This window comes from Rhagoletis pomonella, unplaced genomic scaffold (assembly GCF_013731165.1).
Source record: "Rhagoletis pomonella isolate Grant_MI unplaced genomic scaffold, Rhpom_1.0 Rhpom_scaffold_00001, whole genome shotgun sequence".
Lineage (NCBI taxonomy): Eukaryota > Metazoa > Arthropoda > Insecta > Diptera > Tephritidae > Rhagoletis > Rhagoletis pomonella.
In genome coordinates this window covers 71,877,521-71,904,598 of record NW_023458555.1, presented here as the reverse complement: position 1 = coordinate 71,904,598, position 27,078 = coordinate 71,877,521, and the positions used below count along the sequence as shown (strand labels likewise).

The 27,078-nt window shown below is 37.8% G+C and overlaps 2 protein-coding genes across 2 annotated transcripts in view; both read right to left on the bottom strand.

Moving 5' to 3' along the window:
• The window catches only part of LOC118747614 (synaptic vesicle glycoprotein 2B), a gene marked incomplete at its 5' end in the record, with an annotated part of 295,474 nt that overhangs the window by 256,110 nt on the left and 12,286 nt on the right, over nucleotides 1–27,078 (bottom strand).
• LOC118747625 lies at nucleotides 26,234–27,052 on the bottom strand. Its single transcript, XM_036481677.1, has 2 exons — nucleotides 26,601–27,052; nucleotides 26,234–26,541 (listed from the first exon to the last, which is right to left on the bottom strand). The coding sequence occupies exons 1-2, from the start codon at nucleotides 27,021–27,023 to the stop codon at nucleotides 26,362–26,364; spliced, it is 603 nt and encodes a 200-aa protein (XP_036337570.1). The 5' UTR covers nucleotides 27,024–27,052; the 3' UTR covers nucleotides 26,234–26,361.

The following is a 27,078-nucleotide window of genomic DNA, read 5'->3' as shown; positions in this document are numbered from 1 at the left end:
AAAAATGCTAACTACAAGTGGGTTATTTTTTATCAATTGATAATTTTTTTTTTTTATATTTTTTGGTTGAAGGAAACTGAGAAGATGCCATTAATATGATCTCTTAAATAAAGAGTTCCTTAAACACAATTTGAATTCATATGGAATTAACTGAAAAAATGACAAAACTAGTTTTCATTAAAATAAAATTTAAAAAAATTGTTGGTACATACTTTCCACAATTGGTAGATTTTTTTCAAGCGGATAGTAAATATTTTTTTTCGTCAGTGGCAACCCTGCATACAACGTCGTTGAAAACTTTTCGCGATAAGTTTATCGCTATAAGCTGTTGTGAGCAGCGTTGCCAGGTTGACGTTTTTACCGTCATTTGGACGTTTTTTTGTAAAAATTGACGTTTTTTAACTTCCCAGTAATTTTTCTCTATGCACAATATATTCAATGTATAGCGTACTATTTGCTTGTAGAGTAAGTACTTACGCTCACACTTTCGGCAAATTTGTTACTAAATCTTGTAAGTAGAACTGATTTTGAATTATTTTCTTAATAAATCTTTACAAGCTTTTGCAGCAGGTGCCTCAAAATATATTTATTCTTTGGACACATATGATCCCGCGTTCAAAGGCTGGTTGTGTAAATACTTGAGATTACAAAGCTTATTACAATGTTTGCAATGGCATATTAAAAGCCAAATCAGGAAGAGCTGATCTATTGCAACACGCACGCTCGCAAAAGCACTATGCTCCTTCTTAGCAGAACGTAATTTAGCATTTTCGACAACCGACCACCTTACCAAATGTCTACAAGAAAAAAAATATTAAAAATCAACGCGATTCTTTAGCAACTTAAAACTTGCCCTGGAATTTAATGGGCTATCAAACCACATCCTCAAAAAAGTTCTAAAAAATCTGATTAAAAACTTGAAAATCTAGCTGAAACTTCTCATTTTTTATAATTTTTTATAATTTTGAAATGTGGATTTATATTGTGTTAGTTATATAATGAGGGGTTATAACCCCTAATAAAGTTAAATAAACAAAAGAAAAGCAGCCAAAATCGATCAAAATATTGATGACTTAATCAGCTGATCACAAGTGTATGTATAACATGATTTTTATATTAATGATCACAAACCAGTTTAAAATAGTGGTATTCACCAAATTGTTGTCAACAGTCGTTGCTTGAGCTCATCTGCTATTTTACCAGAGTGCCACGCCACTTGCTCACTTTGGTGAATACCACTAATGAATTTTAAATGTGCTCTGTCAAAATGACATTTTAATATACCTTCGTACAAATGTACCTTTGTCTACAATAAAAGTTTAATAAGAACAATTCTGTGTGCATACATAGAAAAGACGTTTTTGGGTAGGAAATGACGTTTTTTCAGACCAAGAGGGACGTTTTGTCATGCCCGAAACCTGGCAACACTGGTTGTGAGTGATCGCGAATGGATTATTTGCATCGTTTTTCTCATTTATGAGAGGCCGACATTGGCAATGCTCGGACTTCTCATATTCGAGTGAGAAGAAATTTCTTTGCTTTTTTCGATCGCGAATGGAAAGCAGCGGAAATTTTTTTGTCGATTGCATTCCGAATGTGAGAGATGTTAAATTTGTTTGCATTTTTCACTCGCGATAAAAGAATGCAAAATTTGATTTGGAATATTATCGATCGCGAACGTGAGAGAATATGAGTGAGAATTTCCGAACCCTGATCACACCACAAGAACATACACGGTCAATCGACTTGATGGGTCATTTAACAAATTTAGCATATTAAGGGCCGTGAACTTATCTATTTTAGACTATAGTTAAGTCATTAACAGATAACAGTCCCAACACTTTTACAGTATGTATTTATAAAAGCGTATGGAACATACAATACATATATGTATATATATCAGTAGTGATAGAACTTTTTAGAAAATATCTATACTTGTACTCACATTGAATACTCTAAAAAAGAATTGATGCCAGTACTCATATTTGCAAAAAATTATCGATAATACTCGAACTTTCAAGTATTTTTAAAGAAAACGAGAAAAGTTAATAAAAATTAGAATGCTTTGCTTTTATGACTTCTTCCTATTTGTAGATTGAATAGACACTGCATTTAATAGTTGAAACATGTTTAACAAGCGTTTTTAAAGCAGGTTTTTAAATAAACTTGCAATTAGTTTACTTCTACAAGCGTAAATTACATATTACATATTTATAGCAAAAAAACTGAAGTATATAAAGCTTTTAAAAGCAAATATAAAGTGTTTGGCGCGTATATTTATAAATCCCTTTACTTTTGAATGAAATGCAAATGTAGAAAATTAAAAACAAATGTTCATTCTCTAAGGAAAGATTAGCTCCCTTTCATAAAAATTTTATTCGAGAATGGGCTGGATTTGAAATTAACAATAGAGGTATTCTCAAAGGTTTACCAAGTAAGGGCTTTGAAAAACTTCGAGAATACCCCTAATCAAGATAGAATACATAGAATAACGAGGGCTCCGTTATACTGCAGAACGGCTAAGTTATCGAACCGAAGATCATTTTCTTCCCCCATTCATTGTCGAAGGTGAGTCAAGAGTTCCGTTTTCCAATTAATGCTTGGAATCCAGCTCTTAAGAAAAATCACAAGAACTATTTTTTATTATTTCTGCTGCTTTAAAAGGTACTTTGCTTTTGCTGTAAATTTTCTTGAAGATATAAATATACAAGCATTTTTTTGAGAGCTGCGAACCGATTTTACAAATTCTGATAGAAGAAAATTTCTTTGCCATTTCTTGAGCGTCATTTTATATGAATTTTTCGTATTTCTTGAGAGCTGAAAACAGCCTTTAAGTATTTAAGAATTTTCAGCCGAGCCTAATGTTGAAATTACCGCTATCCCTATGTTGTGTAAAACCAATAGTTCAATAGAACAAAATATGTATTAATTTTTACCATGGGAGTACACACATACATGTGCATATGTAAATTCAAAACCTTAAGCCCTTGCAGCTAGTGCTCCTTTTTGTGTGAAATAATAATTGTACTATTATTTTTCATTTAATAAATAAATAAATAAATTAGCGTTATGTTCATTTTCACGACTTTCATATATCAAAAAAAAAAAAAATCCAACGTTCGCTATAATGCTTATATAACACTATATATCAGTCTTTCTTAGTTTAAAAGTTCATCTCTTACATAAATGCAAAAAAAAAAAAAAACAAATTAAGCATATACAACTTTTTCATACCAAGTATGAATAAATTCTAAAAAGGGCTAAAAAAGGGCCAGGGGCAATTTTAAATTTATGTGGCAAAAAAAGTATGTGGTAGCTAAATCTAGCCACCAAAGGGCTAAAACGGCAACACTGATTAGGAAGTATACATATCTGTGTTTTTATAGAATAGTAGCTTATGTCGGAAGAATGGCTTTAGTGTAATGAACTATTCGCATCATACGATTGCGAATGACTCACTGACGCCGAGTCGTTGAAGAACTCTTGGCAGATAAACGTAAAGCAAGTCAATATTCTTATAAAGTCTCATACAAAAATTCCTTGTGGTTTAAAGAATATACATAGGGAATAGTACACTAAAAATTTCGTAAAAGTGCTACGAAAAACTTTCGTAGTCTTGGTTTTTGTACAATTTACGAAACTTTCGTTCATAATACGAACTCACGAAACAAGATTCTACGAACCATACGTATATATAACGAAAGGACTTTCGTAAGGCATTTTTTTTACGAAACCCATTCGCAAAGCACTGAACAAATCTCTGTACGAATAGTTTTGTATATTGTAGGAATGCATTCGTATTTTATTTATGTATGTTTTTAAAATTTACGAAATCTTCTATTCTGTATTCGTACAATCTAGTGTATACTTTCGTATACAGTACTAATGCATAAACATGTTTTTTTAAATTCGTACAACAGACGAATATTTTCGTACAATATACTAAATTACTGGCAGTTCAATATTTCATCATATTTTTATGTATCGCGTGGCATTGCGGAATTATTTGTTGGCTGCTGTGAGATGTATAATATAATTTTTAAAGTTTTAAAAAGGGATTTGCTGGATAAAAATACAATACAGAATTAAATATTGTGGATATACTATGCTTTTAAGCATACAATGTTTATAACATCGCCCACCCTGCGCCTCGCGCTGCTATGTGGGACTTGATAAATAGGCAATTTCATCAGTTACTATCAACGGCAAGCCTAAGCCAGGAGCACTACTTAATGAAATTAAAAGTAAGTATATATATGATTTTTCACTGAAATTTGCTCTTCAGACGCCTTGTAACCTTCCTTTAATTTATGGTCGTCAAGGAAACAAACATCGATGAAGCTGCGAATCTGTCAAGTACCTCTACATAAAAATGTTATAATGTTTATGAAAGTAAAACCAGTACTTTTTATATTCTTTCATATTTTATATCTATATATATAAAACGAAGTCGTGTTACTTACACCATTTATAACTCAAGAACAGCTGGACCGATTTTTATGATAATTGGGTTTTTTGAAATTGTCTACCTTCCGAATAGCAGAATAGCTAAAACAACCTCTAGGCGGCTCTGGAGTCGAGTTATTATTAAAACCCGTATTTATGGTCCGATTCGCCTCATATTTGAGATAGGTATTGACAATAGAAAAAACAATACCATTGCAAACAAAGAGCCGCCAGGGGGCGTTGGAGTCGAGTTATTACTAAAAATCGTGTTTATGGTCCGATTCGTCTCATATTCGAGTTATGTGTTGACAATAGGAAAAACAATACCATTGAAAAAAGAGCCGCCAGGTGGCGTTTTAGTCGAGTTATTACTAAAAATCGGGTTTATGTTCCGATTATCCTCAGATTCAAAATATGTTTATGTGTATGTATATCAGGAAAAAGAATCCTTTCGAGAAAAATTTTCCGTCAGGTGGCGCTGAAATTTATGCTCGAATTTATTTCATTATCGAAATATATGAATTCACATATTGTTATTCCTCTGCAATAACGACACAACTCATAATTCAAAAAAATCGAATCCCTTATTACTGTTAAGAGGCTCAAATCACTAATCCATGTCTGATTCTAACTAAAGTAAGTAGTAAAGATTATACATGAATAAGACAACGATTAAAGACATGAGCAACTTAACAATAGTACGAGTTTTTATTTTTTGAATTTTGAATTGTGTCGTTATTGTAGAGGACCATCGATATATTTATGACAGGAAAAGATACATATGTATGTATACTTTTGCTTCAGCTCCAGATTTTAAGAAAAAACGTGGTCAAAGTGTCAAAAAAATGGCGTTTTTTTTTTAATATTTGAGAAGCTCTAGTAAAGAAATAGAGTTGTCAAACTATCGATAGCACTATCGATAGTATCGATAGTTTCAATTTTTTTAGACTATCAATACTCATTGATAGTTTTTACATATACTATCGAAAATATCGATAGTTTAGTAGGACTATCGATCAACTCTCCCAATTTTTTTGAAATTATACATACATATCGATGGCTGAGTGGAAGATCGACCTATCTCGGCAGCCAGTTCGAAAACGCTCTATCTCAAAAAACTTTTCAAGAACGCCCTATTTCAGAACTCGTTTCAAAAACGCCCTATCTCAACTTTCGATTCAAAAACGCCCTATATCAGCATATTTTCAATACATTTTGAAGTGAGATAGGGCGTTTTTGAACCGAATTTTGAGATGAGGTGTTTTTCAATTAAATTCTGAAGTAGGGCGTTCTTGAAAATTTTTTTGAGATAGAGCGTTTTCGAACTGGCTGCCGAGATAGGTCGATCTTCCACTCAGCCATCGATATGTTAATCGTAAATCCTGTTTTGTTTGTATAACTTGTGTTTGTTTTTAAACTTTCTAAAAAGAGAAGTATTTTGGCTAAGCAGTTACTTAATTTTGAATGATTATAACTTTTATAAGATAATATTTATTTCACTATGACCCTGTAAAAACAAAGCAACCTAACTGATTTAGAGCTATCGATAGCGCTATCGATAGTGCTATCGATAGTTTTGTTTTTTTTTCGAGACAATCGTGAATATTGATAGTTTTTCTGAAAACTATCAAAACTATCGAAACTATCGAAAACTATCATGACTATCGATAGTTTGACACCTCTACAAAGAAACAAAGGGTGGTAGGTGCCCCTCCACTTAGGCTTTGATTAAAGCTAAAAATCTCGAATACTATCCTTGCAAGTTCCGGCACCTTTGCTTGATGGTCTTATAGTCATTTGTTGAACAAGAATTTAGGAAGTTTGAATTCCTGCCACAATTAAGAAAAAGGCGTTAGAACCTTCCACGTAAGCTTATATTAAAGCTAGAACTACAGACTACCATCCCTGAAAGTACTATTGTTGCACCTTGCCCTAATGGTCACCTATACTCATTTACTTTTTATCGTCAAAAATCAATGTTCGCTGTTCAATAAATGACTTAGGGCCAAGGTGCAGCAATGGTGTTTTCAGGGATTGAAGTCAAAAGTCCAAGCCTTAATCTAAGTCTAAGTGGAAGGTTCTATCATCTTTTGCTTCATTCCTAGAGATTCTCAAATTTTGCAAAAACGCGATTTTTTGACACTTTCACCACATTTTTCTCAAAATCTGGAGCTGATGGAAACTTTATAGGTACGTATTCTTAATCAGCACAAAAAGGCGTATCAAAACCGGCTTCAACATTTGCCACATCAAAATCGGTGTTGCCCTGTGTCACCTACACTAATTATATTAAGAGAAGTTCCTTCTTTTTATAAGAGGCGATCTGGTGAACGGCTGTACCGATTTTTTGAAATTTTGGACACCTACTCAGACTTTCGGTATATTAAGGGAGTTTGGCATAACGAATTTTTCATGCCGTATATCTCTGAAAGTATATGTGGTAGTGTGCTGGAAATTGGTATACAGATTTTTGGCTACTGGAAAAGGGACATGGCGCTTTCCAAACATATTGTAACGTTTACCTATCTGTAAATATATACACCCAGAATAGAGTGTTTTTTTTTCTTTTTCATAATAAATTTTTTTGCTAATTTTTTATAGAAATATAGTTCATTTTGCTCAAATGGCACCAAATTTTGAGTATGCTGTTTTATAGTTCACTCAATTTCAGTATCATAAAGTGCAAGTTTTTAATGGCTATAAGATACCTGATTTTTGAAAATTGTTTCGCTGATGATATTGCGCTTTGTCTCCGTATAACGAATGCGTGAGAGTTTGTATGGGAAAAAATTCCGAAGAGTATCAGTATGGTGGCTTAACTCCTCCTAAACGACCGAAACGATTTTAATGATATCTTTTAGTGGCACTGAAGCCGAGTTATTGCTACAAATAGTCGATTCGGAGGCGCCAGGGATCAAAGTTAAATTACTCCTAATACTGATACTGAGGATATGCTTTGATGAATGAGGAATGAGGATATGCCTTCTGTCGACCACAAAACCAAACTTGAACGTGAATTGCTGGCGAAAACGTTGGACCAAATGTTCCAATAAAAAATTAATTTTGAGCGGGACGAAGTTCGCCGGGTCTGCTAGTCTTATTATATTTAGTTTTGTTGAGTCGCACAGTTTAACACTTTGCATCAATATACTTTATTGAATGAAGCCTAAACAATAAAAAAATATGTAGTATAGAACCCATTCGTATGCATATAAATAGAAGACTACAGTGTAGTCAGAAAATTTAGGTAAAACTTATATTTACGGTAGTTAAACTTGTAATATCTGAACTTCTTTCGTAGAATGTATGATTGCTTTTAATATTAACACTATAAAAAACATGACTCAAATTATAGCACAACACTTTCCTTATATTTTAATCATTAATGTTAAGCGTTTTTGCAAAACATTTTGTTAAACATAAATGCTTAAAATTAATGATAAAAACAAAATAAAAGTGGTGTGTTATAATTCGTAATATGTTTTTTACAGTGTGGAGAATGAAAGCACATTCTATGAAACAAGCGCAGATTTTACGAAAATAATTTCGTTAAATATACGATTTATTTCTGTGCATTTTACAAAAATTTCGTAAAAAACTAAGAAATAGTACTGAATTCATTAGTAAATAGTACGAATACATTCGTAAAATGTACTAGAGGTCTGATGTCTCATATTTTCGTAGTATGTACGAAAACGGTTTTGTACAATCAACGAAAGCTTTCGTGACTCAAAATTACGAAAAATTTCGTAAGATGTACGCAAGTTTTCGTTATATTTACGCAGATTTTATTTTCAGTGTACATTATATTAAGGCCAGCCTCCCGACATAAGCTACTATTTCATACGAACACAAATATATTCATCTACATAAAATGTTGATAATATTAATTAAATCCTAAGATAAGATTGTGAATCTTATCAGTGTTCTATGTAAAACCCAAAAATCAATCCCCTTGCCAATTAGAACTTTTGCTTTAAAAGAAAAATATACATAGTGCATTTACTCAATACTTGGTCTGGCATTACTGTTTGAGCATGGATGCAGTGTTGCGATTTTAGCCGTTTTGGGCTAGATTTAGCCAGTTGCGAAAGCAAACAGCCAAAGAAAATTCGGTTTAGCTGGCAGACGAATTGTTAGCCACTTTGCCAAAAAATTAGCCGTTTTAGACGATTTTGCTATTTGCAATATTTTCTTAAAATTTATATACATAAGTTTCCATTTTTACAAATTTAGTGACCCAAAATCTAATAGAAATGGAAAGACTTATCTCGGAGATATTTGTCATGTCGAACTGTGTTACATACATATTATACAACTGAAAGACATTTTTTTCTAATCCGAAAAGTCTTCAAATACTGGGTCAATTTCAATGATTTTTATTTTAAGCACATATATAATGACCCAAATATAAACTGGGACGCGATATTTTAGCAAGTTTTGGCTATTTTTCTTTAGTTAATTTAATGTTTATTCGTTTTTATGAAAATAATTACTTAAAAAATACCATTTAATCCAAACTTCATACTTTGTGAAAACATTATGAAAATTCTGCAAATTTTCACCAAAATTTTTCATTTTGTAATTAGGGGCGTGTGTGAGTCGGTAACAAATTTCTATGGAGAAAGCTGCTGAATAATATTTTTACTATGTTGAGACAGTTTTACCAATCTGCTGTGTGAAATGAAACATTTTTTGATAACAGTAAATTTTTGATAACCGCAAATTTATGCGGAATAAAATATTGCAAATTGAAGTGAAATTAATATTTTAAGAAAACATCTGCCATCATTGATTACAATTCATCAATGTAAGCTTTTATTTAACGAAAAATTACACACATCAACAATCTTTGCGATTGTCAGAATTTTCTATGCATTTGTCAAAAATTTCACTAGCCTCATGAGCTACTGAAATTTTATTCACCTCATAGTTGTAAAAAATTTACACGCCGAGAACTTTGTTACCGATGCACACACGTTCTAGATATTTAAAAGTTTAGTATAATAAAGTAAAATTTAAAGTACCTAGCATTTACCTTTGATTTTTGCCAATTTTTTCGTTGACGGTCTTGCGCATTTTTTTACATACAAAAAACTTGTCGAACATACTTTGTATGACAAAAAATTCGTAACACCGTCATTAAAAAATGCTAAAAATCAGCAGTAAGCATTCAACTTCATACCTCATGACTACAATTTAATAAGACTACAAAACTGCATACTATAATTTTTTCTAAAGATGCTGACTAAATAGTTAAAAATTTTGGTGAAATTTCATAATTTTTCCACAAAGTCCCAAACTTGGGTTCATATGGTGTGTATTAACTAATAAGTCATATTTTCATAAAAAATTATAAACATTAAATATACTAAAGAAAAATATCCAAAACTTGCTAAAATTTCGCGTCCCAGTTTATATTTGGGTCACTGTAATTTTTCCAAGGAGCGTAGGGGGATTTTTTCATAACATTTTTGCTACGAACGTCTTAAATTTAGTTCGCAGCACTTAGAAAAATGGATAAGAATAAAGGAGCACGAATTTCCATGTGAAGAAAAACTCTCTGGGAAGACAATACCTATGAATAATATCCTTTAGTGTTGTTTATTATTGCTCTGTGACAGGCCTGTGCAGAGAGTGAGCAGGTCTTTGGAAACGGGATAGCTTCATTTTTCACTTACCAACACTACCCTTCAGGTCGCGTATTTTTAATCGACCTGACTGAGCTCGGATAAATAGCCGAGTTTGTGTTGTTGCTTTGCGTGTATTACGTCATTTAAGGAGTGCTTAAGCGAGTGGAATTCAATGCTTGGTGCGTTATCTAGTGATGTTTTTTTAAGTTTAAACACGCCACTGCATAAGTACATATGTATGTATACACTATACATACTACTATGTTATAAATGTATTTAAATTAATTTATTAATAAAAACGTGTGTAAATACATATGTATATACACTTTTTACTGAATCCAAAAATTGTTAAACATGATAATAAAAACTTAGCGCTTTTGTTATGGAAAAATAGGATTTTTCTGGTGCCCTGATACCTCACTGGCTCAGTTGTCGCGAAAGTACACATACATACGCGCATTTCTACTTGAAAATAAGTGTGTAGTGGTTAATATGTATACGTTGCCATCACCGTACAGCTCACTTCCCCCGGCAAGCACTTTCGCGAGCTCGCACTGCCCACGACGTCGAATGCGTGCACCTCTTCTGTGCATTCCTATTTTAAAGTACTGTTCCGAATACCGAATTGTGCCGCATGACGTAGAATATTCGACAGAGAGAAACGTCAAGTGGATGAATACTGCGAACAGCGAGAGAATGAGAGATAGACGGCAGAATGTTCTAGAGCTACCACGGGTGCGAGCACAGGTATATAAGGCCGCTACAACAGCAGAAGCTCTCTTCTCAGTCAGTTGCGAATTAGCAAGCTACAAGCAAGCTGTGCAACAGAGATAAATTTTGTTATCAAGTTTGGTAAAGCATTGTAATTGCTTTAACGAGTATTTTAAAGTGTTGTTATTGCATTGAGTATAGTAAATTATTTGTTGTACAATAAAGTTAATTGTACTGCAATTTGGTCATCGCGAGCATTTATTTAACAATCCAGCGATACGAACCGAGCGATTTTTGCTAAATCCGTCAAGTATTCAAGGATAATCGTAACAATTGGTGTCAGAAATAAGATTGTTAAATAAATTTCAGGGGACAAACTTCCAAAAATGGCAAAACTTCAAGACCTAAATATCGAGGAACTCAAACGGGAGTTAGAAAAGCGAAATTGAGCAACCACCGGAAGAAAAGTGGAGTTACTATCCCGTTGCGAGAGGCTATGGAAAAGGAAGGCATCGACATTGACCAATACGACTTCCATCGTGAGGAAGACGCGACATCCACGAAGGATGAACCGAAGGATGAGTCTGCTTGTAAGTCGAAGGATGTGCAGCAGTCATCCGGGAAGGTTGAAGAACAGCAAAAGGCTCCAGGTTCATCAACAGTCAACATGAACACGCTACTGGATGTCATTTCACAGATGTCATCAAGATTGGAAGCAAGGTGGAAACACAGCAGGAAGCACAGGATATACGCGTGTTACAGATAATGGAGGCACAGAGGTCGCAGCTATCGTCAGATATTTCGTCACAGCTACAAGCACAGATAACACACGTATCGCAATTACTCCATCCTTTGACCGCACGATTCCTTTACAGATCTTTAAGCTACAGTTCGAGAAGACAGCTATAGCAAACCATTGGACTATGGAGGATAAATCCGCTGCGCTGTTCGTTGCATTAAAAGGACCTGCAGCGGAAATCTTGCAGACTATTCCTGACTGTGAAAGGAACAGTTATGATGCGTTAATGGGTGCAGTGCGAAGACGCTATGGTAGCGAGCATAGGAGACAGATCTGCCAGATGGACCTGAAAAATCGCTGCCAAAAATCCAACGAGACTACAGGAAATGCCCACTTGGCGATTGGGGACGCATCTGGTGAGCACCTCGAAAGGGTAAAAATCCAGAGATTCATCAGCGGAATGCGAACATGTATATCAAGCGAGAGACGTATGCAAATTTAAAGCCAACATTTGAGGAAACTGTCTCGTATGCTCAGACACGGGAAAAGGCAGCGCTCCTAAGTAGACCAGCCTACAAAGCCCATCGAGTGGAAATGGAAACACCCGACGAGACAAATGAAATGCTAAGGAAGATAATCCAACTGCTGGGCCGGAAAAAGCATGGCTCTGGCAAATGTTTTAAATGTGAAAAGTGAGGCCACTTCACGCGCGCTTGCAGCGCAAGTTCCAGTGGGTTCAACAATTCAGCAGACGCAAACGCAGGGATGAAGGAGATGAACTCCACTCAGTCGCTAAACTAAAACGAGCCAGCAGGAATAGGCGCGCTGGCTTCCGCAATTTAGTGCGCCATAATCTCCGTCTCGCAATTTGGCAGAAAAGCGAGCAAACCTCACTGTAGGTGGATGCGTGAATGGACAAGAGCGAGTGCTGACAGTGGATACTGGAGCGTCACATTCCATTATTCGACCCGATTTGGCCACTTGGTATGTGAAGGCACTACCTGAAGCAAAGCTGCACACAGCAACTGGTGAGCGCACCCAAGTGATAGAAAAAGTACTATGCGAGGTAATAATCGGGGACGTGGCCTCGTACACCAAGTTTATAGTGGCTGATATTGTGGATTAAGTCATCTGCGGCGTGGACTTCCTATATGGCCAAGGCAAGAAGATTGGCCTCCAAGCAATGATCCTAACCTACCGCGACAGGAAAGTGCCACTTAGGGTTGGTTGCGACAACCAGTACTGCAGCAGACGGTTGATCTTAGACGAAGCCCCGAAGATTCCACCAACAGCAGAAGCGGCTAGTTGGCCAGAGGTTGGCAATGATGGAGACGGAGTGGTTTCATCAGGAGAAGGAAGCGGTTTACCGATACAGGAAAAGCGTGACGGTTCCGCCAGCTTAGTGAAGAAGAGAAGTCACAAAAAGTAAGTGGTCATGACAAGCCAGGCAGTGTTTCCGGCAGGAGGAAAGCCTCTGAACCAGTGTTGCCAAACATGGGATTTTCCTACCAAAACTGGTAAGTTTTTTTCCATTTGGTAGGTTGGTAGGCTTGATTGGATTTTGGTAGGTATAGTTATTTGCGAAAAAGAGAAAATATGTACGTATATCCAAATATATTAGCAACCTTTTTACACAAATATTTCACCGGCGCGTTCGTATAATGGCGGCCACAAACATGTAAATATACCTGATTCCTAAGTACAAACGTATAGCTTATTATTGCCAATATGCAATACGGACATCCATATATGGTGACCTAAGGGTGAAAATGTGCCAAGTCCATTTTCAGAAATTTTTCAGGAGAGACGAAAAATCGATGTAGTTTCGTATTACGTGCATCAAACACTAAACTTAAAAAAATGGACTTGGCACCTTTCACTTTTAGTTAGCGATATAATTTATGGCGTACTTGGACCAAGATTCCAGAAAAATCTGCCAATTGGCTCGTACTCAACCATATTTCAGGCAGAAGTCTTCCCAATCGAAGTCTGTGTTCGTGAATGTCATCGTAGAAGGCAAATGAGGCCAGAATAAATATTATGTCGGACATTCAGGCAGCGTTAAAGGCCTTAGAGTCTTTTAAAACGGCATCGAGGCTTGTAAACCCTTGAACCACCTGCGAGCCCACAATAGCGTCACGCATGAGGGGCTTGAAGGCAACGAAAGGGCTGACTGTCTCGCAAAACGTGAAGGCCAAATGCGTTTGCATGGTCCCTAGCCTATCTGTGGCACATCTAAAGGATACACTTACTTAGGAGCCAGCTGGGAATAATCTCAAATTTCTGCCTACTGGCGGAAGTCAAAGGGAATAAGGCAATCAAAGATATGCATAACTCTTTCCAGCAGGAACTCCGAAAGACACCTTGAACTTAGAACTCTTACTGGCAACCTGACAGCACACTGCAAGTTAACGTACGGTTTTACTTAAATGGGTCATTCTCTAGAGACGGACAGTAGGGTTTGTCGGCTCGTGAAAGAAACCTCAGAGTATATTCTATGTGCCTGTCCACGAAGCATGAATCGTAGATTGATACACCTTGGAGAATGATTGCCTTCTCCATCTAAAAATTGGAACATGGCCTCATCTAAAGTGCTGAGCTTTTTAAATAGCCTAAGGTTGGGGTGATTACAATTTTGATTTAGCACAATATATCTTCTTAGGTCGCATCGCAGGTATCCTCGACGTAATAATAATAATATCGTCACTAAACACGAATAAAGAGCCCGGAAAAACTCTTTGGGGAGTTCTGGGGAATACTGTTGCACTCGAAAATATAGTTGACCGCGGACATAAGTTTATGGGTCTTTCTTCGCTTTCAAAGAGGTTAACGCGGCTTTATTTGCCGTCACCTATGTTAAGAGTCTTTCTTCATCGAATTTTTTTTACGCCTCTTTTTTCGCTATCAACTTTTGAGCTCGCGTCTTTATTCGTATCTAGTGATGATATGTATGTATGTGTAAAGAGACATATGTACATATGGATAAGTCTGTACAGTAAAGTGAATCGTTATACCCATTTAACTTGTTTTTATTAATTTAGTTGTGTTTTGGTTTTACTAGTTTATGTTAACTATGTTTTTAACAAATTTGACGTTGAAAAAAAATATTAAAACTCAAAAAAATGTTTGGTAGGTTTTGGTTGGTTATGGTAGGAAATTTTGGTAGGAACAAAAATTTGTCTGTGGCAGCGCTGCTCAGAACCACGTTGCAATCGTGATACGCCGGTAGCCGGAAATGAAGGCGGCTGTGAAAGAAGTAGGTGTGCTTCGATGTATACAGGAAAAAGTCGTGCTTTGCAAAGGAAGCAAAGGCAAGCAGTTAAGCCGTACGCCAAGGTTGAAATTACATATGTCCGGTCAATGACGTTGACGTCGGTGGAAGAGCGAGATGTGGAAACACTAGGCAAGTTTCAGCGTGAGGATCCGGATTTAGCAAGATGTGCTAAACGCAGTGCAGCTCGGGGATCTATGCCTGGTAGTCATGGCCAGAGGAAGCAGCGTAAATCTGGCGAAAGGGGTGCCCTTGTGAAGAGACATGGTCTGGTCACCACCAGTGTGCGCACAAGCATGGCCATGTGAGATGGTGCACTCCCGGAGATAAGCCGGAAGCAATGTCCAGTGCAATGGGGTGTAGTCATTGCGCTGGGTATGCAGTTACAGTTGCATGGCTATACTCAATCCCGACTCTTGCGTCCTCGTTCGCGCACTCTGGACAACGTGAGCAACCCATGTGCGAGATGCGGTAACTAATCCTAGTGGAGCCTCGGGTCAAGGCAGAGGGAGCTTCGGTGGGGCCACTCTGACTTCTTTGGTTTAAGGGCTCACTGAAGTCTGCAGCGTCTGTTCACCAGTAGGTGCGGCTGCAAGCGGGTGTGTGCTTGGAGCAAGCGGCTCGCTATATAAACGTGTATTTGATTGCGAAACCACCGCCGTCCCAGCAATGGGTTGTGCGCTGGGCTTGGGACCGGCCACGTAAACACCACTTCCAGTGAAGAAGCAAGGCAAAGCCTTGGCTGAGACCCCCCCTTATGATGACGACCACGGCAAACGTTTAAAGGACTATGATTTGAGGGCATGCACCTGGAATGTCCGGACCCTTAATTGGGAAGGTGCCTCTGCCCGGCTGGTTGATGTTCTCGTAAGTACAAAAGCTGACGTCACCGCCATCCAAGAAATGCGTTGGACGGGGCAAGGCAAATAATGTCTGGGGCCTTGCGACGTCTACTGCTGCTGCCATGTAAAGGAGCGCAAATTCGGAGTTTGATTTGTTGTGGGAGAGAAACTCCGTCGCCGAGTACTGTCGTTCACCCCGGTGGACGAGCGTCTAGCCACAATCCGCATCAAAGCGAGATTCTTGAGCATCTCGCTCATCTGCTCCCATGCCTCGACGGAAGAGAAGGATGAGGCATCCAAGGATCTCTTCTATGAGCGCTTGGAGCGCACGTACGAGCGCTGCTCCGTCATGATATCAAAATCGTGCTTGGCGACTTCAATGCCAGGGTGGGCAAGGAAGGGATCTTTGGAACCACCGTCGGAAAATTCAGCCTCCACGACGAAACGTCCGACAACAGATTGAGGCTGATCGACTTCGCCTGGGCCCGAAATATGGTAGTATGCAGTAGTAGGTTCAAGCATAAAAAGATCCATCAAGCTACGTGGCTGTCTCCCGATCGAAAAACGAGAAACCAAGTCGATCATGTTATGATAGACGGAAGGTACGCTTCCAGTGTTTTAGACGTACACACACTCCGAGGCCCAAACATCGACTCGGACCACTATCTTGTTGCAGCCAAGATACGCACCCGCCTCTGTGCAGCAAAAAATGTGCGCCCAAATGTGCAAGGAAAGCTTAACGTCGAAAAGCTGCAATCACAGCAGACAGCCAGCGCTTTCGCTACTCGACTCTCACACCTGCTCTCAGAGAGCACTCTTCAACAAACCGACATATGCAAGCAGTGGAACCACATTTTCCGCTCATTAAGTACCGCCGCCGAAGAAGTAGTCGGATTTCAGCAAGCCCGAAAGAACAACTGGTACGATGAGGAGTGTCAGGAAGCTGCAGAGAAAAAAGATGCCGCCTACAGGGCTACGCTGCGATCGGGCGCAACGAACGCTATGTGGGACCGCTATAGGGATCTGAAGAGGGAAGCGAGACGTATTTGCCGCAACAAGAAGAGAGAGGCCGAAATACGTGAGTGCGAAGAGCTTGAAATGCTGGCCGATACGAGGAATGCCCGAAAATTTTACCAGAGAGTTAGGCGACTTACGGAAGGTTTAAAGACCGGGGGCACTCCTGTAAGAACAATAATGGCGACCTAGTAACTGATGTCCAGAGCGTACTTAAATTATGGGGGGAACACTTTTCCGCCCTACCAAATGGTAGCAGCACGGAAAGTTGTGGAGAAGAAGAATCCGAGCCCGCAGTCGAAGATGACGGAGTCGACGTTCCACCGGCTGACTACGACGAGGTACGTAGCAATAACGCGGCTGAAAAACAACAAAGCCGCTGGAGCTGACAGCCTGCCAGCTGAGCTATTCAAGTACGGCGGCGAGGAGTTGATAAGGTGCATGCATCAACCAGGGGCGCACCCAGGAATATATTTTAAGGGGGGTTTTATATTTCTGAAGATATATCATCGGAAAATACTGAAAATTTGCTTGATAATACGCTCTTTAAAATACATTTATGCAAGTTTTATGTACAGTATGTAATAAATAAATAAACGTTTTAAAATTCATAAACTGCACTTTATATACATAAGATTAACAGAATTCAAACTCTTTTAACCGACTTCAAAAAAGTGGAGGTTATCAATTCGCCGGAATACATAACTTTTTTACCACGTGAACCGGATTATTGAAAAGATGGTACCCCAAGGGTCGTCCCGTAATTTGGTTTAGAGATCCGATGATTGGATCCTGAAGAAATTAACGGTACCCCTAAATTTGTATATGAGAATTGAAGTCGGTTGTGTTCTTTCCTTAAAAACTACTTGTTTAATAAAAAGTTCTATAAACTCAAGATGCGCTCAACTTTCAAAAGTACCTAATAAAAAATTTTAAAAAAGAGTCAGTCAAAATAAATTTATTGATTCCATGAATTTTTGCAATTTTATGTTCATTTTTTCGATTGCTAAATTTTTTTAATATTTCAAGTTCCGAAAAAATTAACTGAACTCTCAATAAAAACGAAAAATTCATATAAAACGACGGACGAGAAATGGAAAAGAAATTTTCTTCTACCAAATTTTCATAAATCAGTTTGCAGCTCTCAAGAAAAAAATGCTCGTATATTTATTTCCTCATGAAAATTTACAGCAAAAGCAAAGCGCTTTTTCAAGCAACAGAAATTATAATAAATATTTCTTATAATTTCCTTGAGAGCTGGATTCTTAGCTTTAAGATACAGTTTGTATTTGAGGTTATTAGCTTTAGGGGGGTTTGAACCCCAAAATCCACCCCTTGTGTGCGCTAATGGCATCAACTCTTGTGCAGAATATGGTCAGATGAACGCATGCCCGACGACTGGAATTTAAGTGTGCTCTGCCCAATCCACAAGAAAGGTGACCCCGCCATTCGCGCCAACTACCGCGGGATCAGCCTTCTAAGCATAGGTTACAAGGTCTTATCGAGCGTATTGTATGAAAGACCACCCACCCACCGTCAATGAACCGATTGGGCCTTATCAGTGTGGCTTTAGACCTGGCATATCCAACATAGACCAGGTATTCACAATACGCCAAATCTTGGAAAAGACCCGCGAGAAAAGGATCGACACTCACCACCTATTTGTCGACTTTAAAGCCACTTTTGACGGCACTAAAAGGCCTATACGCCGCTATGTCTGAATTTGGTATCCCCTCAAAACTCATACGGCTGTGTAAAATGACGTTGAGCAATACCACCATCTCCGTCAGAATTGGAAAAGTCCTCTCCGAGCCATTCGCCACAAAACGGGGTTTCAGACAGGGCGACTCTCTTTCATGTGACTTCTTTAATCTGATGTTGGAGAAGATAATAAGAGCTGCAGAACTTAACCGCTCAGGAACAATTTACTACAATAGCGTGCAATTGCTGGCTTATGCCGATGACATCGACATCATCGGTAACAAAAACCGCGAAGTCTGTTCTGCCTTTTCCAAGTTTGATAGGGAAGCAAAGCGAATGGGTCTGGTGGTAAACGAGGACAAGACGAAGTATCTCCTAGCATCAAACAAACAGTCAGCACATTCGCGCCTTGGCACCCACGTCACTGTTGACAGTTACAATTTCGAGAAAGTAGAGAATTTCGTTTACTTGGGAACCAGCATTAACACCGATAATAATGTCACCACTGAAATCCAACGTAGAATCACTCTTGCCAACAAGTGCTACTTTGGACTGAGTAGGCAATTCAGGAGTAAAGTCGTCTCTCGACGTACGAAATCCACGCTCTATAAGTCACTCATCATGCCCGTGCTGGTATATGGCGCAGAAGCATGGACAATGACAACATCCGATGAGGCGGCTCTTGGAGTATTTGAGAGAAAGATTTTGCGGAAGATTTACGAGCCTTTACGCGTTGGCGACGGCGAGTACCGCAGACGATGGAACGATGAGCTCTATGAGCTTTACAACGATATGGACATAGTGCAGCGAATTTCAATACAGCGGCTCCGCTGGCTTGGTCATGTCGTTCGAATGGCAACCGACGCTACAGCTCTGAAAGTATTCAACTCGGAACCCGCTGGTAGTAGCAGAGGAAGAGGGAGGCCCCCACTGCGATGGAAAGATCAGGTGGAGAAGGACTTGACTTCACTTGGCGTTTCCAATTGACGTCAGTTGGCACAGAGGAGAAACGACTGGCGTGCTTTGCTGAACTCTGCCAAAATCGCTTAGGCGGTTACAGCGCCAAAAAATAAGAAGAATGTCCAGTAACGCATCGAGCCGAGAGGGTTTCCAGAAAGGCGATTTGATATTGATGTACAAGCCTCAGCCGAAGAAAGGCTTCATCTCCAAGCTACAACGGGACTGGAAAGGTCCGTATAAGATCACCAAACGGCTGATGACTTAATGTAGATGAAGGTGGTCCACTTGGAAAGGCTTGCAGCATCTGGGACAGCAAATGTACCTGGTCGTGACGATCAGACTTAGGTGGCGGGCAGTGTGGCGAATACTGTAGCAAACCGAAGCGAACAACAAGAAAATGGCAGAATGTTCGAGGAATGACGTAGAATATTCAACAGCGAGAAACGTCAAGTGGATGAATACTGCGAACAGCGAGAGAATGAAACATAGACGGCAGAACGTTATAGAGTTGCCATGAGCGCGAGCGCAGGTATATAAGGCCACTACTACTCCGGAGAGAGGTCAGTCAGTTGCGAATCAGCAAGCTATAAGGAAGTTGTGAAACAGAGATAAATTGTGTTAGCAAGTTTTGTAAAGCGCTGTAATTGCTTTAACGAGTACTGTAAATTGTTGTTATTGCATTAGCGAGTATTGTAAATTGTTCGTTGTACAATAAAGTTAATTATACTGTAATTTGGTCATCGTGTGTATGTATTTAACAATCCAGCTATACGAACCGAGAGATTTTTGGTAAATCCGTCAAGATTCAAGGATAATTGTAACAGTATTGGTATTTTCTAAACTACATAACCGATTAAAAAGGTAATGACATCAAAATAAAGAAAATTAATTTATCTTTCAGTTTTATATATTTAAGCCAAAAATTTAAAAAAAATCACAATTTTTTCATAAAATAACCTTTTTTGAAATATAATAATAATGTTAAAGAAATTTATATTATATAGAAAGTGCAAATTCTTACCTTTAATTATATATACTTATTTTATTATGATTTGGTTTTAGTTTTTTTAGAATTCAATGATAATAAAAAAAATGCATTTACCAGCAAGCGGCAAGTGTGAAGTGATATCATAGTTTCTTTTACGCAGAAATCCTTTCCGCGTAGGCGGCCTTCGGCCGCGCTTAGTGATCATAAGTTATGATTCATACATAACCCTTATAAAGTAGAATTATCCTATCTGTGTTGCCAAAACAGGAGGCGGAAGGGTAAGTGTGATATCACATTTTTTGCGCAGAACGTCTTTCTGCGTAGGTGGCCTTCGGCCGCGCTTAGGGATAATAACCCTTACAAAGTAGATTTCTCCTTTCTTTGTTGCCAAGAAAAGGAGCGGAGGCGTAAAAGTGGTATTACAGTTTTTTTTCTCAGAACTTCTTTCAGCAAAGGAGGCCTTCGGCCGTGCTTAGGGTTCACAACCCTTACAAAGTAGAATTCTCCTTTCTATGTTGCCAAAAAAGGAGCGTAAGAGTAGGAGTGATATCACAGTCTTTTAGCGCAGAACTTCTTTCGGTGTAGACGGCCTTCGGCCACGCTTAGAGATCATAACCCTTACATAGTAGAATTCTGTGTTGCCAAAAAAAGAGGGGCAGAAGCCTAAGGGTGATATCATAGTGTTTTTGAACAGAACTTCTTTCCACTTCCAGTGGAAACATTACACTTTCAAAAAAATTCCGTTAACTCGCCTTGTTAAATCTACTACAACATATGTTAAACGCGAGACAGACGCCTGCTCTGTTTGCTTACTTGTACAAAAGACAACAGCTGGCCGTTTTTACCAGTGCTGTCATCGAAAATTCCCTGGAACCGAGTTAATTCCTAAAAATTTCGTGCATTTGTTCGTCTGCTTATGCGCATTTTAAAGGCGAAAATGCATGAGTTAAAGCAAATAAAGGCTGTTTATTCAAATAAGCGAGGCCGTTTGTCAATCGTTTAAGATTACTACTTGCACATAAATGCCTTCATATTTTTTATTTCTTAAGTTTTGTTTATGCACTTTTTTGAAAAAAAGTATGACTTTTTTTATTTTTTGACATTTTTAGCTTAAATATATAAACAAGCATGTACATTTTATATATCAGCTGAAAGATAAATTAATTGTCTTTATTTTGACATCTTATTACCTTTTTAATTGGTTATGTAGTCTAGAAAATTATAATATTTAAAATTAACGAAAATTTTTATTTGAACCTGTTATATCTTCTTTACTTTTCGATTGCGCCAAATAGTATTTATATGATTGAAATCAACTTAAAAATTACTATTGATCTACATTTTTTTTTCTGTAGCTGAATGGTTGGTTATCTAGATGTATGCCAATGATTATTTTGTAACGTCAAAAAATATTATTTTTATTATTATTAAGAAATGTCCAGCGCTTCAGACTCATTTAAAAACATGGTGGAATATTACCAGGTGAAGTAATTAGAGTGAGAAGAAAGATTTTTACACTGCATTATTTGAAAATTTGCCTGTAAACTTCGACTATAACTGGCCGTCTCCACAGGATACAATTTATTGTTGTCCAGCTGTCATTTTGGTCGCTAGATATAAGTTATATCAGTGGCAAATTCGTGTGGGCTTCTTATATCTTGATATAAGAATTTGTAAGTCAGCTACTAAAACGCATTTTTGCCGGATTTAATCACTTAAAAAATTAAAAAAATTGGCTTTTTTACATCCAAGTACATAATAACAAATATTTTAACAGAAAACAGCTCAATTTTTGCTTTTATATTAAAATATCAATAATGTTGCCGCCACGAAGTTTTCGTGCAATTGAAAATGTAGCTGTCAAACTGGCAAATTGCCGGCAATAGATGGCAAGATAAGCTCTGATAAATATTGCTCTCGAAGAGAAATGCGCGGTCTTCATTGGCTATTTATATTCTAACATATGTAGCAAGATATAAACTTTATTCTGTGGAGACGGGCAGTAAGGCAGCCAAATGTCAGAAAATAAATGGAAAAAGCTGTTTTATTACTTCACCTGTTTATTGCGCTATGATTTAAAACAAGTGATACAAAAAATGTTCTCTATTGCTTGCAGTGTTCGGACCACAATATTTTGATTTTCAGTATTAAAGGGCAGCGTTTAAGCTTTCATATACTCCCACACAGATGGCATCAATTTATTGTTTTACAAAGGTTCAAAAATGACTATAAAAGAATTTTCGGTACTTTTAAACCTATGTTGCTAGAAAACTAGAGCCAATCTATTATCTTTACCTATAAGAATCGGCTGTATTATACCATGTTCGGACCGACAACGAAATCACTTTGAAAACGAGTTTTAGGATTGTGGGCTGAAATCTGTTCGCGCTGGCTGTTAGTGTTTTCGTTGACATTTCTTTCATCCTTTGTTTACAGTTTTTCTACGAAAAACCACAATCAAAATCTTCGTCTTTCATTTTCTTATCATTAGCAACCTTCTTCTGTTCTTTATATTTTAAGCTTAAATTAGTGGTGACATAACCATAACCATATAAAACAGCTCTTCCAACCAACCTTATGACCAACACTGTATTCGATGAGTGGTGCCACACCATGAACCAACTAACAAGATCATGCAATCGGAAGAGAATGAAAAAAGGAAAGGAAAGGAAAGGTGGCGCAGGAGTCGAGATATTTCTAAAATCCGCATTTCCAGGCCGATTTGATTCATCATTTATCTAGGGGCACGTATATAAATACGTTGTATAAACTGAACTGAAAATAGATAAATCAACTACTACAGTGTATAGCGACCTACATTTTTCACAGAGAGCGAGAAACTTCAACATTCCAAAAAATTTTAATAATTCCTGGAATGATGTTTAGTATGTAAAACAAATTTCGGAAGCAAGAAATATTCCTTAATTGCTTTATTTGGGCTCTTTTAAATTTTTCCCACAGATAAATTTGTAGCCCTAATCACTTTTGCAAAACGAAGTATCTCCTGTCATCACACAAACAGTCAGAGCATACGCGTCTTGGCACCCACGTCACTGTTGACAGTTACAAGTTTGAAAAAGTAGACGACTTCGTTTATTTGGGAACCAGCATTAACACCAATAATAATGTCAGCCTTGAAATCCAACGGAGAATCACTCTTGCCAACAAGTGCTACTTTGGGCTGAGTAGGCAATTGAGAAGTAAAGTCCTCTCTCGTCGTACAAAGATCACACTCTATAAGTCACTCATCATGCCTGTGCTGGTGTATGGCGCGGAGGCATGGACAATGAATGCATCTGATGAGGCGGCTCTTGGAGTTTTCGAGAGAAAGATTCTGCCAAAGATTTACGGATTTACGCGTTGGTGATGGCGAATATCGCAGACGATTTAACGATGAGCTGTATGAGCTTTACAACGATATAGACATAGTGCAGCGAATTAAAATTCAGCGGCTCCGCTGGCTTGGCCATGTCGTTCGGATGGACAGAAACGCTCCTGCTCTGAAAATATTCAACGCGGGCCGCGATGCCGGTAACAGAGGAAGAGGAAGGCCTCCTCTGCGTTGGAAAGACCAGGTGGAGAAGGACTTGGCTTCACTTGGCATTTTCAATTGGCGTCAGTTAGCACAGAAGAGAAATGACTGGCGTACTGTTTTGGACTCGGCCAAAATCGCTTAGGCGGTTACAGCGCCAATTAAGAAGAAGAATAAGAATCACTTTTGCAAGAAAGTATAAATTGTTTTCCAGCATAATGCATTTAAATGCTGTAACACATACATATGTATGTATTTGGGTTCTTTTCAATTTTTTTGCGTCAGAAAGTAGGTAAACAGGGTTCTCCAGTATAATGCATTTTATTAAACACGCAGGTACATAAGTAGATCGTTAGAGCGTATCTATTCATGTATATAAAGATAGATGTTGGTTAAGGCATTTAAATGATTCCTAGGTAGGTATGTTAGTTAGGGTTTGTTTACTGAGATCGGAATATTCAATGTATTTTGGGCCTATTTTAAAAATATTAAAAAATTTAAACAGCTCCGCAGTTAGCACGTGCACTCTTCAGTGATAAGTACAGCAAAATATAATAACTGTTAAAATTACTATAAAGGTTTTAAGAGCAATATCGTGTTTGGGTTAAAATACAATTCAAATTTGTTCAATATTGTGGCAATTTATTTGTGCAATAAAGGTTTGCTGATTCACAGCTTATAAATTCAAACGCATTTTTCACGTCGTTCCCGTACAATTATGCCTCCAAAGCGACAAGCAATTGGCCGATCTACACCTCAAGCACGGAAGAAAAGAGCATAACGAGCCTCAGAATCAGACGAGCATTAAGGCTAGAAAATCTTCGAGTTCATGCCGCTGAGACCCGTTCGTCTGAATCATCTGAACAACAAGAAGTGAGGTTAGAAACTGATTGAATACGTACTACTCAGGCCCGTTCGTCTGAGACAACTGAACAACGGGAAAGAAGGCTGCAAAATGTTCGAATAAGCACCGCTCGATTAAGACGAACACTGCATGCTGATTTAAATCTTGGGGCATTCCATTATGACAGTAATAATAATTACAGTCTTCATCCAAGTGTCAACATTGGAAAAATAGATAAAATTTGCATGTATTGTAGCGCCCTCAAATTTAAGAACGAAACGCCAAGAATGTGCTGCGCCAGTGGAATAGTTAAACTGCCAGAATCACCTCCACCACCCGAACCACTATCAACGTTGTTATCCGAAAACATCCGCGCAAACACAATTCATGTTTTCAAAAGACATCGTTCGGTGCAACGAACATCGTGCGCGAAAATTACATGCCAACATTCAGAGTCCAAGGGCAAATTTATCATCGTGTCGGATCGCCTTTTCCATTGCCGGACGCAGAGCACAAGTTTCTTCAAATTTAAATATAGACAAAATAAAGACAGTTTAATGCACCAACAATCAGTGAAGTGGTGATCGTGATAGTTGGCGAAGAATTCAAATCGCCTGACATAATTCTTCATCGTAGAAATGGTGACGTTCAGCGAGTATCCGAAACTCATCGCTCATACGACGGATTGCAGTATCCGATTCTGTTTTGGCGAGGAGAAGATGGATATCATTTCAACATCAAAATAAAAAATGCACAAACAGACGAGGAAACGAATAAGAAAGTCAGTGCCATGAATTATTATTCGTATCGATTGATGATTCGTCAAGACGCTGAGAACCACATTCTGAAATGTCGACAATTGTTCCATGAATACATCGTCGACATGTACGCGACGATTGAAACCGAACGACTCCTATATATTCGATTGAATCAAACCGAGTTGCGTTCTGAAGAGTACATCCATTTACGATACGCAATCGTTAATGATGGTAACGTGAATCCAAACGAATTGGAAAGAATGGTCATATTACCGTCTACATTCACGGGGTGTCCACGGCACATACATGAATACACACAAGATGCGATGACATACGTTCGCGCATATGGCCGTCCAGATTTGTTCATCACATTCACATGCAATCCAGCATGGGATGAAATTAAAGAACCTCTGTTGGCTGGACAATCATCTTCGGACCGCTATGATATTACCGCACGCGAATTTAAACAAAAATTGAAAGCTTTGATGGATTTTAGTATAGTGCTGCAAAAACATCGATGTTTGAAACTATCGATTTTTCGATGTTTTTGCCCATAAAAAATCGATAGTATCGATACTATCGGGATTTCTTGGGAATTATAACTTTTTATTTAAAGCTGCAATTAAGAACAATTAAAAAACATTATAATTTTTTAGAAATAAGATTTATTATTATAAATTTATTCATTAATTGAATATGAAAGTTATTCATTAATAAAATGAGAAATAAACATCACAATCCATTTGTGTTATATTTAATGTCTTATTAAATAAATAAAAAATTTGCTCTTTAAGGCAAAAATGCAAGGTACACTTTAGTATTTTTAGTCTTAAATGTTTCCTATCAGAGATCGAATGGCACTGACAGGACCATTTTTGTGAGTAATCACTTCCTTAAACACTTATAGCCAGCAGTTACTTGTTTACCAATTGTTTTTACTCATAAAAATTATTTTGTCTACATTTGACGATTTTAGTGAAGCCCTCTTATCACTAACAACAATTCCAGCTTTGCTAAAAATTCTTTCACTCTCAACTGAAGTCGCTGGAATGCATAAGATTCGTTTGCAACAAGATTTCAGTGATTCTTTATCACTTAGGCCCTAAAAAATAAGATAATTATATTTTTTTTACAATAAAAATTATAACTTAATATGCTTACATGCCAGTACTCAAGAGGATTACAATCTTCATGAAGATTTGGACTATCGTAATAGTTACGAAGGCTTAAAATGGAGTCCACTCTATCGGTCCTAATTTTTTTGGCAATATTCCTCTTGAGAAACTGTAACAGTGGCTGGTTATGGCCTGGACTTTCAGTTGGAGTTGGCGGCTCGGTGTTCGCATTAGCTGGATGGACATTTTTGTTTAGAAGCGTTATATCGTTTTCCAGCAACTTCGTGGCTTCTGACACACTTTGAGGTGAAAGAAAGCCCTCCTTCTTGAATCGAGGGTCAAGTAAAGTCCCAAATCTGGTGACTGTACGTCTTTCATACTCCACCTGTCTTCGTTTTATGCAGTCAATTAGAATAGCCAACATATTGATGCCTTCTTTGGTTTCCAATTTGAGCTTTAAACCGTCCATGGTATCCAAGAGTCCACACACAATTGGAATTATGAGCGAAACTGTGACCGAGGTT

Coding starts and splice junctions, on each gene's coding strand:
- LOC118747625 (XM_036481677.1), bottom strand. CDS start 27,023: ATGGACGGTTTAAAGCTCAAATTGGAAACCAAAGAAGGCATCAATATG. Junction 26,542..26,600: donor ATCCTCTTGAGTACTGGCAT/GTAAGCATATTA, acceptor CTTATTTTTTAG/GGCCTAAGTGATAAAGAATC.